Below are 17,231 nucleotides of genomic sequence, written 5' to 3'. Positions count from 1 at the left end.
AGCTCCTCTGAAACCAATGGGGGTAGGTCTTTAATATTTCACATATAGGTACCTCATAACTAGGCCTTTCCACTACTGACCAGTAGTACCAAAATGTTTAACCTACTGACCTTGACCTACTTTCATAAACTTTAAATTAAATTTTTGAACCAAAGGAGATTGGTTAAGTAGAGGCCAGCTCTACGTTGTCTTCTCTTTCATTTGTAAATGTATTAGCCTTATCTGTGATTTGTCTTATTGATAAGCAAGCATCCTCAGGTACGACAGATTGAAGTCTCTTCAAAACATGACGAACCAGTTGGGGTAGGGTGTAGTAGGATTGGGTGCTCAATAGGGGATAAAACTAGACATTGGAATATATAATCTTTGGAAATTGTCTTATCAAAAACTTGCGATTAGTCATATCAATATGTAAGCATTCCAATGTAGTGCAAATTCATATTTGACTGAGATTGATCTAAAATACAAAGTTTTACATGAGAATTTGTAGGAAATTTGAAAAAAATATCGTTTAGTAACAGGGCCACATTCAATGTGCAAATTTAATGTGCAAACATTCCCAAGGTATGTGAATTTACTGTTGTTTTTACATGGACCCTTGGGTTTAGTTGGGTTAAAACTGGGGATCAAATTGTACATGTACATAATACATGAATATAGGGGGGGGGGAAATCTTTGGTCATGTTAGTCATTGATATTGAGCCATCTACATAATGTGTGGATTCAAGTTTGGTAAAATCATAACCCAATGGGGCTAGTTTGGGCACAATATGGGGTAAAATTTTGTCATGGGATGAAAGAAGGTAAAAATAGTCTGAGGAATAGCAGGACCAAGGTGAATCAGCAAGGAAATCGACGTAAAAATTTGTGCTACATTGAAAAAGATTTATTTTCCCACAGTTGGAACTGCGTATGGTGGAAGATTTAATTTTTATATCCACTTTTTTGCTTAAGAAACTAATCCACAGTGAAATGATTGGCACATACTTTTGAGATCTGTGTGACTTTGAAGTGATCTTGTAGATTTTACACCTAAATTTTTCTGAACTTTGGATCATTTGGAAGCAGGTACATTAGAATGCCTTTCTGACTTCTTGCATTACAGTTAAAAGCTGCACATTGAACCATGGTGATTGATAAAACTAGTAGTTGTTTCTATGAATTATTACACTAATTGCATCAAACTGGTCTCTATTGATGTCATCAAGCAAGGGAGATAAGTCATCATACTCTTTTGATACTCCTACATCAAGGCAACATTTGACGATCTGTAGTTTCTGTTACCTTGCGATTTTTTCTGAATGACTTATTTACATAATCAATTAATTATACAACACATTTTTGCTGAATTTTTTTTTTTTTTTTTTTTTTAAATTGTCTCCTATAACCTTTAAACAATTATGGCACATAATGTGATTATGTCAATTGGAATATTACAGGAAAAAGTCTGACGCTCACAAAACAGCCAAGAGTCTAAAGAAAATCTCTGCTAGTAAGAGCCCAAGCCTGTCCAAAAAGGAATCAACCCCACCAGAAAATGCAGGGGCAGGAAGCAAACCAAGGTCGGGATCGTACAATTTGATGCCAGCACCAGATGACCAAATGGTTCGCAGCAACGAGGATTTAGAGAGTGTGCGTTTTGTTAACATTTTTGCACATTAGTCCCTGAGAAAATTGTTCTGTACTATATATTACAATTGCTATTTGCACTCGAGTCCATGACGGCTACAACTTTAATGCTAATCAAGCCTTTCTGATCATCTAAAGTCCATTCGTTTGTCTGTAAACTTTTCTTATCTTCATATTATTTTCTAGAACCAACTGGCCAATTTCAACCAATTGTACAGAGCATCCTTGGGTAAAGGGATTCAAAGTTGTTATTATGAAGGGTCATGACCCATTCCAATTTGAGATAATCAAGAAAAGTTTTTAAAAAATAGTGTGGAGTCATTTTAAAATCTTTTTCTCAAGAACCACTGCTAGAAAAAAAATTAAACTTATGTGAAACTTTCCTAACATACTGTAGATTCTAAGTTGTTCAGATCAAGGTCCATGGGGATAGGATGGGGCCACAATTGGGGATAAAAAATTTACTTAATGAATATATATAAGATTTTTCAAGAAACATCTTCTCAAGAACAGCAAGGCCATGATTAGTGGTATTAATATGCAAAGATCCTCAGGTAGTGTTGGATAGGAAAGTTATACATATGAATACATTGAAGAAAAATTTTATTCTCAAGAGAAACAGGATCAGTATTAGTTACATTAATATATTAATATGCAAATAAGCGCAGATAGTGTGGATTCAAGTTCCAATCAATTCCCAGGGGGATAGGTTTGGGGAGATAATTTTAAAATCTTATAACAACAGGGCAATAATCAGAATTAAATCCTCCTCATGTAGTGCAGATTCAGCTATGTTTGAATTGGTCCCTGGAGGTAGAGTGGGACCACAAAAGGGCATAAATTTATTTTACATGGGATGGTACTAGGGATGTCAACGAATACTTGAGTATTCGAATATTCTTCGATATCATCGATAATCAACTAAAAAAATTTATTTGAATTGTTGGTAAAAAAGAATTGTCAGCAGGTTTACTTGTATCAAGACTACACAACCATCTGCAGTGGATGAAATGATTTTTTAAAAGAAAAGCTCAGTATAAAGTGTATCAAAAGCACCGTTAACAATTGTGTTCTTTATTATATTTTTTCTAAATGTATATTTGATCCAATTGCTGAGGGTATTTAAATTGCCATAATTTTGCATTTAATTTGAAATAAATAGAGTGTCTTGGATGTTGTCTTAATGGTCATAATGGGTGTTTACGTTGGGGTCTACCAAACAGGACAGGTTAACTGAGCACTAATCCGTGGGAATTTACACCTGGGTAATCCTGCTCATGCTGTAGTATACACTCAAGGTGTTTATCATGTTTATCCCGTACAACACCTTTACATGATTTCATTTTAAAAACATTTATAAAGTTAAATTTAGATTCAAAATCTCATGAGGGATCCGGGTTAGAATAGGTCCTCAGTACCCCTTGCTTGTCGTAAGAGGCGACTAAATGGGGTAGTCCTTTGGATGAGACCATAAAAACCCGAGACCCCTTGTCACAGCTGGTGTGGCATGATGAAGATTTCTCCCTGCTCAAAGGCCACAAGAATAAGAGTGAGAGATATTTGACTTTGTAAGTCTGGCAATATTGACCTTGTCATACAGGTGGAGGTGAGCAGTAGAGAGAATGGAAGCAGTGGAGACGGTGCCCTGGACGATATTGACGGGGATGTTGCCACTGGAAGTGATGCCCCAGATCCTCAAAGGACTAAAGCTGCCATAGAACACTATCAGAGCAAGGTGAACAAGACCATGGAGCAAATTAAGGCAGAACAGGCAGCCAAGGAAGGTAACTCATGCAAGCAATGTCATGTTAAAGTGTTTTGTGGGAAAACAATTGTGTGCTTTAATTTTTTGTTAATCTGATGAAGCTAGTAATGAAATATATGTAGGAAAGTAGGATTGCTGCTTTTTTCACCCTCTAAATCTTTGTATATGACATGCAATGACATGTTTGATTAGAGGTATTTTTTGTCTCCAGATCAAAAATAGGAATAGTCATGGGAATTGTGAAGTAAGCATGATTTCTGAACTGTAAGAATTTTAACTTGTCTTTTCATTATTTTATAGAGAATGTTAATGAATACCTACGTTTGGCTGCAAGTGCTAATGCAGACAAGCAACAGCTTGCCAGAATCAAAGCTGTGTTTGAGAAGAAAAACCAGAAATCCACGCAAAGCATTAGTAACTTACAGAAAAAGCTGGAGGGTTACACCAAAAGAATTGAAGAGATCCAGACTTCTGGGGTCACAGGTCACAAGAAAGCCAAGGAAGTGCTTAGTGACATGGGTCATGGACTCAAGTAAGTTAAAAGAGGGAAGAACGTGTAGGCACTTGAGCTTAAATAGGGAGGGGAGGGTATATTTGAGGGTAACTTTTAAAAAACTGGAAGTAGTTCAGGACTTGTTACAAAGAAGAGCTCTAAATTTCTTGTTTAATATACTTTCTCCAAAAAAAATACTACATTAAAAATGTACAGTTGATAAATATGTGGCTTGATATTTTGATCAGAAAATTTCTATGCTGGATGTAAGACATTATGGCAGAGAAAATATTTTCAAGCTGTCATCTAGCATGTCAAAATTTTTAATCTGTGGCATTTCAAATTTTTTTTAACACAACAGATTTCGTCTCTCGGTTGCTAAAGATAGGAGCAAGACAAAGGGGTAATCATGCATGCCAGCTTCTGTGGATGGATTCGTTAACTTTCAATTTTTGTTTCTATTTTGTGTTTTGCAATTTCAAATTTCCATGTCATTGGTTGGGAAAAAAATATAACCTATTTGTCTAAATTTGTGTCATTCTTATAAAAAGATATGTTTTTCTCATTGTGGCACAGTTGAAATCCAGTTTATTGTCCTTCACTGGGACATTGTAAAGATTCTAGACATCTAATTAAGTTTCAAACTTGAATTTATGAAATATGCCCATTGTATAAATAGGTGAAGAAAACAAATATGAAACTAATAAGTAGCCTCACAGAAGCTTGTAAATATCTCCTACCTCTTTCAATATTTGAAGTGCATCCTTTCAACAAATCACATAGTTTTTCTGACACCATTTATCTCTGCAAATTCTTATTAAATTTTGATAGCTTGCACAATGAGCTCTAAAGGTTGGGATGGACAAAATTTTAACTACATACATCGAAAGAATTTTTCAACATTAAAAAACTCTCGTAACCCTAACGACTGTCCTTTTTTATCTTGCAAAGTAACATCTGGTTGACTTGAGCTTATGAAATTCTCATTTTCATCCCAGGCTTATGATTCCCTGTGCATTGGAAATGAGTAGGCCTGTATAAAGATGTGTAACAAAATGTGATATCTATCATAGCGAGGACGAGATTACAATGTGAGTCATGTGACATCACAATCTTTGTGTGAAGTCATCATACAAGTGAGGAAGTGGTCGATTTAATCAGGGAGATAGTTTTGTGTAGCAGAAATTACAACCCTCTGATTTTCATGCATCTGAAAATAGCAACCACTCATGTCTAGTTCACATTTTCAACTCCTTAGCATGCGGAGTGATGCAAAACAATGACAGCCCCCCCCCCCCCCCCCCCCCCCCTCCCATCCTTGTTGGTTAATTTATGATAATGCTGGCAGTATTTTGAAAATGTAGATTTTGAGTCTCAAAATTTCTTTTTGACCACTCTAAATTTATTCAAAGGGTCATATCAGCCCTTGATTTTCAGAGTTAGCATAAACTAGAATATTATTAACAAGGTATAAATATACTTAACAAATATTGTTAAATTAAGAGTCTGTGGTGGTTTTTTTTATTATTATTGTGTTTTTTTAGAAAAATAGAATTCAGGCTATTTAAATTTTAGAATTCAGATTATTTTAGTGTAAATTTCGGTATTTGGCCTCCCCCTTGAACATAATAAGTGTTGGAAGTCAAAATTAGTATTGGTAGACTGTTTATGGATATGATTTCTATCCACTTTGTTAAATAAAAAGTCAAGATTATTTTATATTACTTATGAGATTTAAGTTAAAATATAAGTAATGCTGATAGTCACAAAAATCAAATGTGAAAGCTTAAGTGCAAAAATATCAGATTTAAATATCTCTAGTAGCTCACCAGCAAGCATACTGAGACCTCAAATTCTTTTTGGGGGAGATGATATGTAATAGATATTCAGGCTATGATTTTAGATATGTTATTTTTTATGGGTTGATATTTCTTACTGATAAGTACAACAAATCATGTTTGGAATCATGTTGAGAGTTAAATTTAGATGAGTACATGTACACTATGGGCACATGCATGAATTTTTTTTCTTACACCTTCATACATAATTTTTTTTATTCCAAATAGTACCATTTAAATATACAGTGAAGAGGGAAAATTGCAGATTGCAGTATTAACCTTTGAATATTCAGATTCATACACACACCCACAAATTTCCAATGGTATTTGCCTTCAGTATTTGTACCATTTGTAATGATAACCATTTCCTCATGAATGTGATGCATATGTGAACAATGTGCAAAGGAATCTTGATAAATATAGCATGTATTTTAATGGCTGGGAATTCCGACAGAAATGAAAGTAGAATGTAAATATAGAGCATAAATTTCAGTTTTGAAAATACACGAGGGTATGAACTGCAGCAAAACTTCACACCGGCATACTTTTCAGGAAGTGCAAACATGCTTTATGAAGTATACTGGCATAAAGAGTCGCAGTTCATGCCCTCAAGTGTTTACAAAAATGTTATTTATTTCTTAAATAAATAAATGATTTCCACTGAAGAGACTAATACACACACACACACAATGTAAGAATTAGCAGTCACACAATATGAGTAGGTGTGCTGTTGATATTTGTTGAATGATCCCTTGGTTTTCAACAGAGGTGTGGGTGCCAACATTGTGGATGGTATAACGGGATTTTCAGGGTATGTTTTGAAACTCGAAGCATGTCGTTGCCTGACCTTTAATCTATTTTTGTCCCTTTTTTATTATTTTCAGTTTCTCAATTATTTGTTGACTTAACCATTTTTATTTACATATTTCTGTGTGTATTTGTGGTATTCCTTTGTTATCTAAATGGAATAGGTTCAGTTCCTTTGTTGTATAAACATATCTAAATGGAATAGGTTCAGTTCCTTTGTTATATAAACATATCAATTTCCAGTAGATGACAGTTTGAAGTGGAGACCTCAGATAAAAATACACCATGTAACAAGAATTGATCAGTAAGATAGAAAGGGATGCTTGCTCATTATTACAGCTCTTAACTTTCTAAAGAAAGTTCAGGTATATTATTGTTACCCTGATCTGTCCATCCCTCTGTCAAACTTTCTCCTTCCTCAAACTCCTCTTTTATTTCAAGCAATAACCAATTATCTTTTGGAATATTTTAGAGAGTGTCCTGTAGATGTGCAATAAGATTTTGGAACTTTCAATTTTATGCTGGGGGCAAAATGGGACTAAAGAACATTTCTCTACAAAATCCTGGTTTCCAGAACTTCTCTTACATTTTATGCAGAAGCAAAATCATCTTTTGGAAGATTATTGCTGGTGTCCTGTAGATGTGCAATAAGGATTAAAAATTTTCAATTTCAGGGGGGGGGGGGGGGGGGGGGGCAAATGAATGATGTTTTACCCCCCCAAAAAACCTGGTTTCCAGAATGGGTCATCTTACATTTTACGCTGTAGCCTATTGCAAATCATCTTTTGGAAGATGATTTGTGGTGTGCAATAAGGTTTCAGAATTTTCATTTTCAGCCTTTGACCCAAATAGGGGTAAAAGAACTATGTTTTTTCAACAACAAAAACCCTGGTTTATGCAGTAGCTAAATCATCTTATGGAAGATGATTGGTGGTGTCCTATAGATGTGCAATAAAATTTTCACCTTGAAGGGCCAGTGGGGTTGAAAAATGACGAACAAAAACCTAGTGCTCATTGCATTGCATCATGTGCAACAGGAAGATTATTGCTTTAAGGCTTGGAATCTCAACCACTTTAAAAATAGTTGAACAATAAAAAATTTATGGGGGTTGGGAAGACCAAGGAGCACTTGTCCATCAGAATACTGGATGCATCTTGATATGTGCAGCAGGAATATATAAGGTTTAGGGGTCATCACCTTTGTTTTGAATATTGTATAGCAGGTTAATATAATTGCAGTTGAAAAATATCGCGATTTTTTCATTTAGCAACAAATCGCGGGCAGTTTAATTCGTGGAAAAATAAATCTTAATATCCTGAACCCGATTTCTAATCAATATGAAAGATTAATTCACTGAGTGTTAAATTCGCAGAAATTTTGTTTCAGCGAATGTAGAGAAAATTAATGATAAATTTCGCGAGTTAATTTCCTGCTATACAGTATACAGGTGACTCTCGATAATTTGGAAGTTCAAGGGACATTAATAAAACTGAGTTATTGAGAGTTTCAAGTTTGAGTAAAATCTAAAAATTTAAAGTCTGATCATTATGGTTCAGATTCCGTAGCAACAGATTGCATAAAAAAGGAAATGAATAAAGAAAGAAAGAGAATCATAAACTACAACTCATTTTTTATTGACTTCATTTATTGTGAATCTGTAAAAACTAGGGTTGCATTGTATCTTCTGTTCTTTACACATTGTACATCCAATTCACAATGGCAGCTGTTTACAGTAAAACAAACTAAGGATTGAATAAAGTCGAATAAAAGTAAGTTATTAAATGATAATAAATCAATATGGACAGAAAATTGTAATAAATACCTATGAATAAAATGTAATACTAATACTATCAATAATATAGTTCGTTGTAATATTGATGTCAAGAATTGCTGAGTGAAACACTATTAGAATACCTTATAATCTTCAAATGGAGGTGCGAGGGGTATATAAAGTCTACTCATTTGGTAAAATGGGCATTCAGCTAATCTAATATTTGGCTAATCTGTTAATTTTTCCTGACAATTAGGCCATTAGATTAAGTAGAACCCCTGTATAGGCTTCATTCAGAAAACGCAGCATCATCGTGGTGTACAGCAAGTAGCTAGTGTCATATTTTGAAATTACCCATTTTTCTCAAATGCATACATAAGTAACAAATAACTGTTTTAAATACTTCACAGGGCTATGAAGTGGAGCGGTACTTGATGAAATTTACTTTGAAGCACTTTAAGCTTCACAGGATTTGTTCATGTCATCGCCTGACTTCATCTCCCAGTCAAGTTTTTAAAATGATTATATACTGACACACTAAAGAAATTTTTGGTAATATTTTTCTTTTTCTCAAATTATTGTTTATGTTGGGTTTTTTTTGTTTTTTTATATATATATATATATATATATATACAACTAATGAAAGATGCACATCTATTTCTATTGGATAACATCAATGTAGAGTTAGTCATCATCACTTGATGAAAAAAAAAAAATGCCAAGGCTGAAGAAGTGGTAACCATTAAACTTTTCTGACTTCAGTGACAAATACGCCCCCTGCTAGTATTTGTTTCTGCTAGAATTCTACAAAGCATAGAGTTTGTTACATGGTATATTTGTGCCATAAGGATGTTCTGCCACTCTTAAAATGCCTGATGTAAAGCGGGAAGAGCCTTAGTGAATTTGGGTGTGTTGGAATGCCCATATGCTCTGTTGGCGAGAGATCAGGACTGTATGGAGGCCAACATAATGGGTCAACATTGTTTTAATGCCACATGGCACCAGACATTGTCTTGTTGAAAATTTAAGTTTTGCTGGCAGACAAACGCCATGATGACAGGTTGCAGAACAGAGTCAATATACCACTGAGCTGTCAAATTGTCTTTAGTTATGATCAAGTGGGTTTTACCGCCATTACAGATTCCACCCCACACCATAATGCTACCAAACCTGTCACATTCCACCTTACAGTTAATGGTATTACACATTCTCCGTGACATGGAAAAACATATTGACACTCATTTGAATGTTGACTTTTAGGGCATTCCCATTGCAATGTGACATGAGTTGATGCCGAGCAGAGACACCTCAGCACAGGATCCAGGCTTATTCTTGGATTATGTGTCCCAGATGTCACATTTACTTTTTTTGTGCAGTTCTAAACTGGTTGTGCAAGTGTTGCAATCATGAAAAGATGTTGACACGGCATCATAGCCTTCGGTTTACCATTTTGAAATCGGTCAAGGGTTGTAGCAGTGTAAGGTGTTTGTAAAGATGAGATATTATGCTTTTGTGGACATTTAGAGCTCTTACCACAACTTTTTGGGGTTTTCCGACAAACAGAAACTCTGCTGCCCTGTTGCTTGCATCGATCGGTATTCTTTTACACAATATGAGAAACAAATTTCAGTGTTGGATTATTCTTACCAGATACCTAAAGGATAGCAAACAGGGCCAAGATGCATGCAATGGTGTGTCTTGTGCTCATACTAACAGGGGTATGTATTGTGGACACAAAAACGTGCAGTGTGACCAAGTTCAATCAACCATGAATTGCTTGGGAATGTGTATGGTATCATGCAAGTCAAAACTGATAACAATAAATTGTTAATATGAAAAATTAATTATGTTTATTTGGGGCTGTATTTCTTTAGTGTATCAGTATATATATATATATATATATATATATATATATATATATATATATTATATATAAATATTGCATGTATTTGAGGGTAACATTGAAAATTTTCACCCCGAGAAAACCATTGTCAACCGAGGCGTAGCCGAGGTTGACAATGGTTTCTCGAGGGGTGAAAATTTCAATGTTACCCTCAAATACATGCAATATTTGTTTTATTATACTGAATGTTATGTAAACTGGAAAGCAGAAAAACTTACGTCTGTTGACATTGATCAATCACTGTCATGCGATATTTCGTATTTCGATGTGGGTACTCGCGTTTATTACAAACGCTCAAACGACGTCGTCTAGCAATCTACGGCGAACCGTACGCGCATAAATTTGACGCATGTGATAATTTTTTATAATATCACCCGTTGTCAAGTACTGTTACCCGTTGCTAGATACTATCACCCTGGGTCGCGTGTTTTCTGTTCTCAGAGGGTAACAATATGTTTTTTCAAATGCTTCTCGACCAATCAGGTTCGAGTATTTTACATGAAAGTATAATATATATATATATATATATATATATATATATATAGTGAAAATTTTCAGTACCTAGTTGTGATTATTTAGTGCTTTATATATTAATTGATTGATTATCACGTATCGTTTAGATTATAGGGGTTAATGTAAGGTTGGGTGTTATAATTTATAATTGTGCTTTCTATATATATATATATATATAGCGTAAACTTTACAGAGGATTTCTGTGTTTTCTTTTCATATATTTTAAATATTAGTATCCGATTACTGAGACTCTATTTCAATTTTGGATATATATATAAATTTTTTTTCTTTCCAGATGACCAATTGACTTTCAAACTGATTTTTATTATATATATATTTAAAATCAGTTTGAAAGTCAATTGGTCATCTGGAAAGGAAAAAAAATTAGTGCTGTAAATAGTACATTTAACATTGATCAGTTGATAGCAGAGTGTTGTACTTAGGGTCTTGTTTGAAATCATAATGGGTATTTTTTGTGGTTGGAACTGTTTGCAATTTGATCTGTAAATGGTAGCAAATTATATTCTGTGTTTCCAATTTCTGCGGTTGCATTATACCTATGTGCATGTGTATATATTTTGTGATCATAATTTTGCAGATTTTTCTTGTCCTCAAAATTCCACAAAAAATAGACAACCACAGAAAATGCCCATTATACGATATATTTATCCAGACACTTCAGCTTCTGGATGATGATTTGTCATTGGAGCTGGTATTTCCCTACATCATTTTATTTATGTCATTCTGTGATAAATACCAATCACTTGGCTAGCCTCTGGGCTTGACTACATATTTTTGGAAAAAACCAACATTTATTGATGTGTTCTTAACAAAATGAGTTATCATTTTTCTGCTACATTGTCAGTTTTTTCTGCCTGCAATTCTCTTCCTAGTTTTGTGTTAGTTAGTATGCTGCCATATTAAAGAACAGGGAGCATGTTGTATTGGTCTGATGATCTGAGCAAACCTTTTGAACTATTGATTAAGTGTATTTCATTTGCAAATTTAGGTAAAAGTACATGTATTGATTATTTGAACATGCATGAAATTGTCAGTTAGTATTTGTTGTGATATTATATATGTATATATATAATTTTGTGTTTTGATGATAGTTCTGTCCAATGAGTTGAAATGTGTTTTTGTTTGCAAGGCTGTCTTTGTACTCCTCAGCAAACTCAGTAATGATATATTCTGTTTATCTCATAAACAGGTATGTACTCTTCATCCACAATAATTATGAGACAGCCTTTCAAACAATACAAAAATTCTGATCAATGATGCAAGAACATTTTTGCATGTTTATGCACACTTTCCTTTCATCTAAGAATTTTAGTCCTGCTTTCAATAATATTTTTCATTAAGATTTTGAATAAGAAACAGGTTCATGAAAAATCTTTTCTATTTCCTAGTTTTTCTAAAATTATTACAATATATGTGGCAATTATAAGATTGATTTGATTGTTTTACTATGCAATAGAAAATTCAGACTTTGAAGAAACAATATGATATGCATTGTGGCTATGAGAAATATTGGAAGTGATGCAGTGCATATTAAACATGATATAATAAATCTAGTTTATACTATTTCCTCTTGGTTTTCATGCACACTGTGTATGGATGAGTAAATATATGTGTTTGTTAAACTTTTAAACTCTCTGGGAAAATTTGGGATATACCAGATAGCTACCAGCCATCCCTTATAAAAAAAAAAAAAAAAAACCTTCGATTTACAGAGCAGCTTTTCTGCACACGATTGAGGTCTTGTGTTGTCGTATTTTGAATTGCTGTCTCAAGATTTTGATGTTAAAAAAATTCCTAACATATTTTCTCACTACACTTGTGTTAAACCATACCTTCAAACATTCCTAGAAGTCTCATGCGAAGCTTCAAATAATTTCATTCTTTGACATAGCAATGTTACATTACCAATCTCGTATATCCCAATCTTTTCTCCCAAAGAGCTACAGTTCTGCAGCTAACTTTTGAATAGCAAGGTAAAGGACTTGATGAATGCCCGTTTGCCACAACTTTAAAAGCATGCATATTTAAATGAGATTTTGTACAATGACAAAATGTCGGACACACTCCCTTTCATTTCAAATACACCATATTGTTGCAGATGAATATTTTGTATTTTATTACAAGTACTGTAAAAGTAAAATTTATTATTTTAAGGAAAGAAGATGAATTCCAAAGAAGTTTTGTTTTTATTTGCTCTATGATAATATGATAAATATGAACATCACAGTAAATTAATTGTCAGACCAGATACACATGGCTGCAGCAGAACCAAATCTACATTACTTTTATCATTTTTTTCAAAGATTTTCTTTCTGTTTTCAGGGGTGTTGTTGGCAACATTAAGGGAGCCAAAGAGTAAGTGATATCAAAGCATCTCTCTTAAGAAATACATTTCTTCCTTTTATTCATTTTCTAGTAGGACAAGTAAATCTTTTACCAGTTCTTGCCCTTGACAAGTAAATTTATTTGTATTGAAACATCTTGAACCTTGTGTACATCTTTGGTCTACACCAATTACTAGGTACACAAGATAACAAAACAGGACACAAGCCTTGTTTACATAACAAAGAATTGTGAGCTCTGTAAAACATGACACAAGCCTTGTTTACATAACAAAGAATTGTGAGCTCTGTAAAACATGACACAAGCCTTGTTTACATAACAAAGAATTGTGAGCTCTGTAAAACAGGACACAAGCCTTGTTTACATAATAAAGAATTGTGAGCTCTGTAAAACAGGACACAAGCCTTGTTTACATAACAAAAAATTGTGAGCTCTGTATCTCGTTGCGCGACAACTGTCATTCAAATCTTTGCCGACCATTAGAAATCCTTTAGTTAAGCATAGTAAACATCAAAAATGAAAAAATGAAGTTTGAAAATTTTCAGCTCAAATCGTTTTCATGCCCCTTTAGTATGTCATGGGAATATGAAGTACTCGAGCTTACCTCAACATTAAACTATGGTGTCATTTGCGCTACTATAACTGCCTTTTATCATGGTACCTTCAAGGCTTATCAAAATATAAAAATTCTAAAGAGCTATACATATCAAATTTATTCTGAATATATTAGTTAAAATTCATGCAAGAATTGGTTCAGAAATTTGGGGGAAATACCACAACAAAAATAGCGCCTCTGCAATTTTCTTATTTGTACAGGTTTGAGAGCCTTGCAACTGTGACATCATAATGTACAAACAGCTAAAACATATTATACCTCAGTATGAAAATTCTATGCATTGCGTAATCTGATTGGTATAGATAGTCACGTGCAAGGGAGGATAAAACTTCATATCTCCCTCAAACATATCTCCCCGTCATATTTCACCCCTATGACAGCCTCGTGCATTTTCCATAAATTTTACGTCAACGTAAACATAGTTTATTGTGACATATCACAATAAGTCTGAGTCATTACTTTCAAAGTTCAAAGTGTTACCGTTAGGGCGATCTCAGCTACGTACAATGTATAGATGCTTTATTTCGGTATAATAAACAATTTATCACATGGATGTTTGGGAGATATGAAGATGTATTCACCCAAGAAAAATCATATTCCCCGAGGACAATATGATTTTTCTTGGGTGAATACTGTAACATCTTTATATCTCCCTCACTATCATGCAATAAATGTATAATAACCTGCTATGAGATGTAATGAACATAGTTTAGCAGGCTATGATGTCAAAGCTAGTAAAGCAACGACAAGCACTATTCTAATATATTTCAATCACATGACCAGTGTCCTGCCTATCCTTTATAAAAGCTCGCTGAAGAACAACAAAAGTCCAGTGTAGATAAATAATATTCAGGTCACTGAGGTGTCCTCATGTAGTGTAGATCTGGTGTTATTCAAACCATCCCTTTCTTCTCCGGTCACCCCTTCCTTTTTCTCACAATTTTTTTTAGTGTGTTATTCTTTTTTTGTTTGGCTATCAATCATATAATACATAAAAATACATACATGCTATCTCATACTTATAGAAAAAATAAATATAGTGTAACATATATGTAGATTCTAGCAACTACAGCTCATGTACAAATAATTTTGTTTCTTGAAAGTACTTGTGAAGAAGAGTTCAAATATTCAACAACTTTGCTGATGATTTTCTGAGGATTTATAATTCTGGGTTTCTTTGAACCAAACACACTCCCTAAAATTCAGTGTGAATTCCACTGTGAGGATCACGCCTATGTATGATTTTTAACTTGTTCAGGCTAAGATTGCTAGCTATGAACCTTTTAAACCTATGAGCCTTTCAATGTAGATATTACATTGCTTTGTACCATTTGAACTAGTGAGGACTTCACACTATAATAATTCATGGTAAATATATCTAAGATTCACATTTGAATGCTAAATTTGACTCGTACAGTTCTCGTAAACTACAAACATCAAACAAAGAAGTTATAACTGGAACTTTCTAGTCGCTGTTTAAAATTTAAAACCGGATACGTAAAAGCACGGACTTTCCTTAAGGTGATATAGATGTGAATTGTGGCCCATGGGCCTCTTGTAATTTATCTTACAACAAATGATCTTTATAGAGGTAATCTATAATCCACTTAAATGATAATTTTCAAGAGTATGTGAAAATTAATATCTCTAAATATGAAATAAGGCATGAAATTTGTTAACAATAAACATAAGAAGAAGTAATTTTTTTTCCAGCACAATGATGGCAAAGCCTAAAGAGTTTGCTCACTTGATAAAGAACAAATTTGGAAGTGCTGACAACATTAATCAGATGAGTGAGTAATTTCATTCAATGTTTCCAGCTGCAATGACATCAATCCATTATTTTTCTTCTTTTTTTTTTTTTTTTTTTTTTTCCTTTTTTTTTTTACTGCAAGTAGCATCCTTACATGTTACTTGAGTCTGTTCAACAATTATTCCACATGAAAAATTTTCATTCTTTGAATCTAACTTGGTTTAGAGAAGCATGAAATCAATAATTGATGACTCATGCATCTAATTTTTATTTTCTTGTTAGACTTTAAAAATATGCTGAATGGTGTTAGAGAACGTAAAATTTAACTGTGCTTCAAAAACCTAAATGCATGTTATATATACAGAAACTGCCGGTTTAAACTTTTGTAACTGGTACCAAGAATTTGGCAATAAATGTACCATTGCCAAATAGTATAAATTTTTTCCAAATTTGAGGCTCATAATTCGCTTTGTTTGAAATGTTATTTAATCTTAAATAGAAAGTAGAAGTCAATGAAATGTCATTTAATCTCTTCACTTAAATAGAAAGTAGAAGTCAATGAAATGTCATTTAATCTCTTCACTTAAATAGAAAGTAGAAGTCAATGAAATGGCGCCTGCTTTCTGGTTGTGATTGTGTTTCATAATAGCAAATATTATCTTTAGAAAATAGACAGGTAACAGCAGTAATAGAAGAATTGATGTACCGTTTAGGAGGCTACAATAGGCCTTATTCATTTTAAAATAAATGGCTTTTGTTGATATGATACAAAATACTCAATATGTTCTATTTTGATGCTATTTTTCCCAATATTGAATGGGTTAAATTCCCATATGGTTGGAAGAAAAAATGCTTCACATAGATATTGATATGATTTAATAACATCAAGTTAATGAAGTTTCCATTTACTCAAAGTTTATTATACTCAGAAATCTCAGGATAAGTTTAAATTATCAGTTTCACCATTACAGTTTTTTGCTGGGATTTTTTTAAATGCACATTGATACAGTATTGAAGTTATGTAGTTTTTAATGGAGACTGAAGAAAAACGCATTGAACTGTATTGAAAATTTATTTATACTGGTACAATGTCCAAGCTTTTAATCTAATCAATAACCAGTTGTATTTCAATTAATGTGCAAGTTGTTATCTTTTGAAGCAAAAAAAAAATTTGATTTCATTCTCATGTCATAAATCAGTGCTAATGAATTACATTCATTGGGTTTGCAAGCAGATTTTTCTGAAACATTGCAAATTCCTGTAAATGTATAATTGTCAACAGTATTAAGCATAAGTTTTATAATCCAACTTTTGTGCAATCTATGCATACATTTGGAATGCAATTTTTGTATCAAAAAAAGATATATTCTGTGTTTATGATATATAGACAAACTTAACTGTAACATATTAAAGGATACATTTAAGTTTTTAAAGAAGCTACTCATTTTAGGATAATTATATATCAGAAAGTAGGGAGTGTCTAAATTTTTATTTAAAATGCTGTAGGCTGGTAAGACTTGGAAAATGTGGATTATTTCAGCAACTAATGTTTCAAAACTTCTGTTTGTATCTCCCTTTCTTTAAATAAGAGGGGGTATTTTGGTAACCCCTTGTTAATATCTTGAGAATCTTTCCTTTGACAGACATTAAACTTTATACACAGGTTGGCCATGACTAGGGTGAGCCCTAGTGATCCAAAGGTTACAAGATTTTCTAATGTGCATATAGTAGTTGTATGATTTGAACATATTTTATTGTATAAGTACATATTATACAAA

At 33.3% G+C, this 17,231-nt stretch overlaps 1 protein-coding gene across 38 annotated transcripts in view; it reads left to right on the top strand.

The window, feature by feature from the left end:
• LOC125683895 (transmembrane and coiled-coil domains protein 2-like) overlaps positions 1-17,231 on the top strand; it is an 80,000-nt gene that overhangs the window by 39,189 nt on the left and 23,580 nt on the right. For 15 of the 38 annotated variants that reach the window (XM_056139725.1, XM_056139726.1, XM_056139733.1 and 12 more), the window contains 7 exons: positions 1,440-1,632; positions 3,230-3,413; positions 3,695-3,926; positions 4,249-4,290; positions 6,492-6,536; positions 13,064-13,096; positions 15,414-15,493. In XM_056139725.1, coding sequence (XP_055995700.1) covers positions 1,440-1,632; positions 3,230-3,413; positions 3,695-3,926; positions 4,249-4,290; positions 6,492-6,536; positions 13,064-13,096; positions 15,414-15,493 — 809 coding nt within the window. The remainder of the gene's footprint in view (positions 1-1,439; positions 1,633-3,229; positions 3,414-3,694; positions 3,927-4,248; positions 4,291-6,491; positions 6,537-13,063; positions 13,097-15,413; positions 15,494-17,231) is intronic. The other 23 variants (XM_056139742.1, XM_056139754.1, XM_056139744.1 and 20 more) reach the window with 3 other exon arrangements.

Source organism: Ostrea edulis, chromosome 6 (genome assembly GCF_947568905.1).
Source record: "Ostrea edulis chromosome 6, xbOstEdul1.1, whole genome shotgun sequence".
Classification (NCBI taxonomy): Eukaryota; Metazoa; Mollusca; class Bivalvia; order Ostreida; family Ostreidae; genus Ostrea; species Ostrea edulis.
Note: the sequence above shows the minus strand (reverse complement) of the source record. Positions and strands in the feature narration are given on the sequence as shown.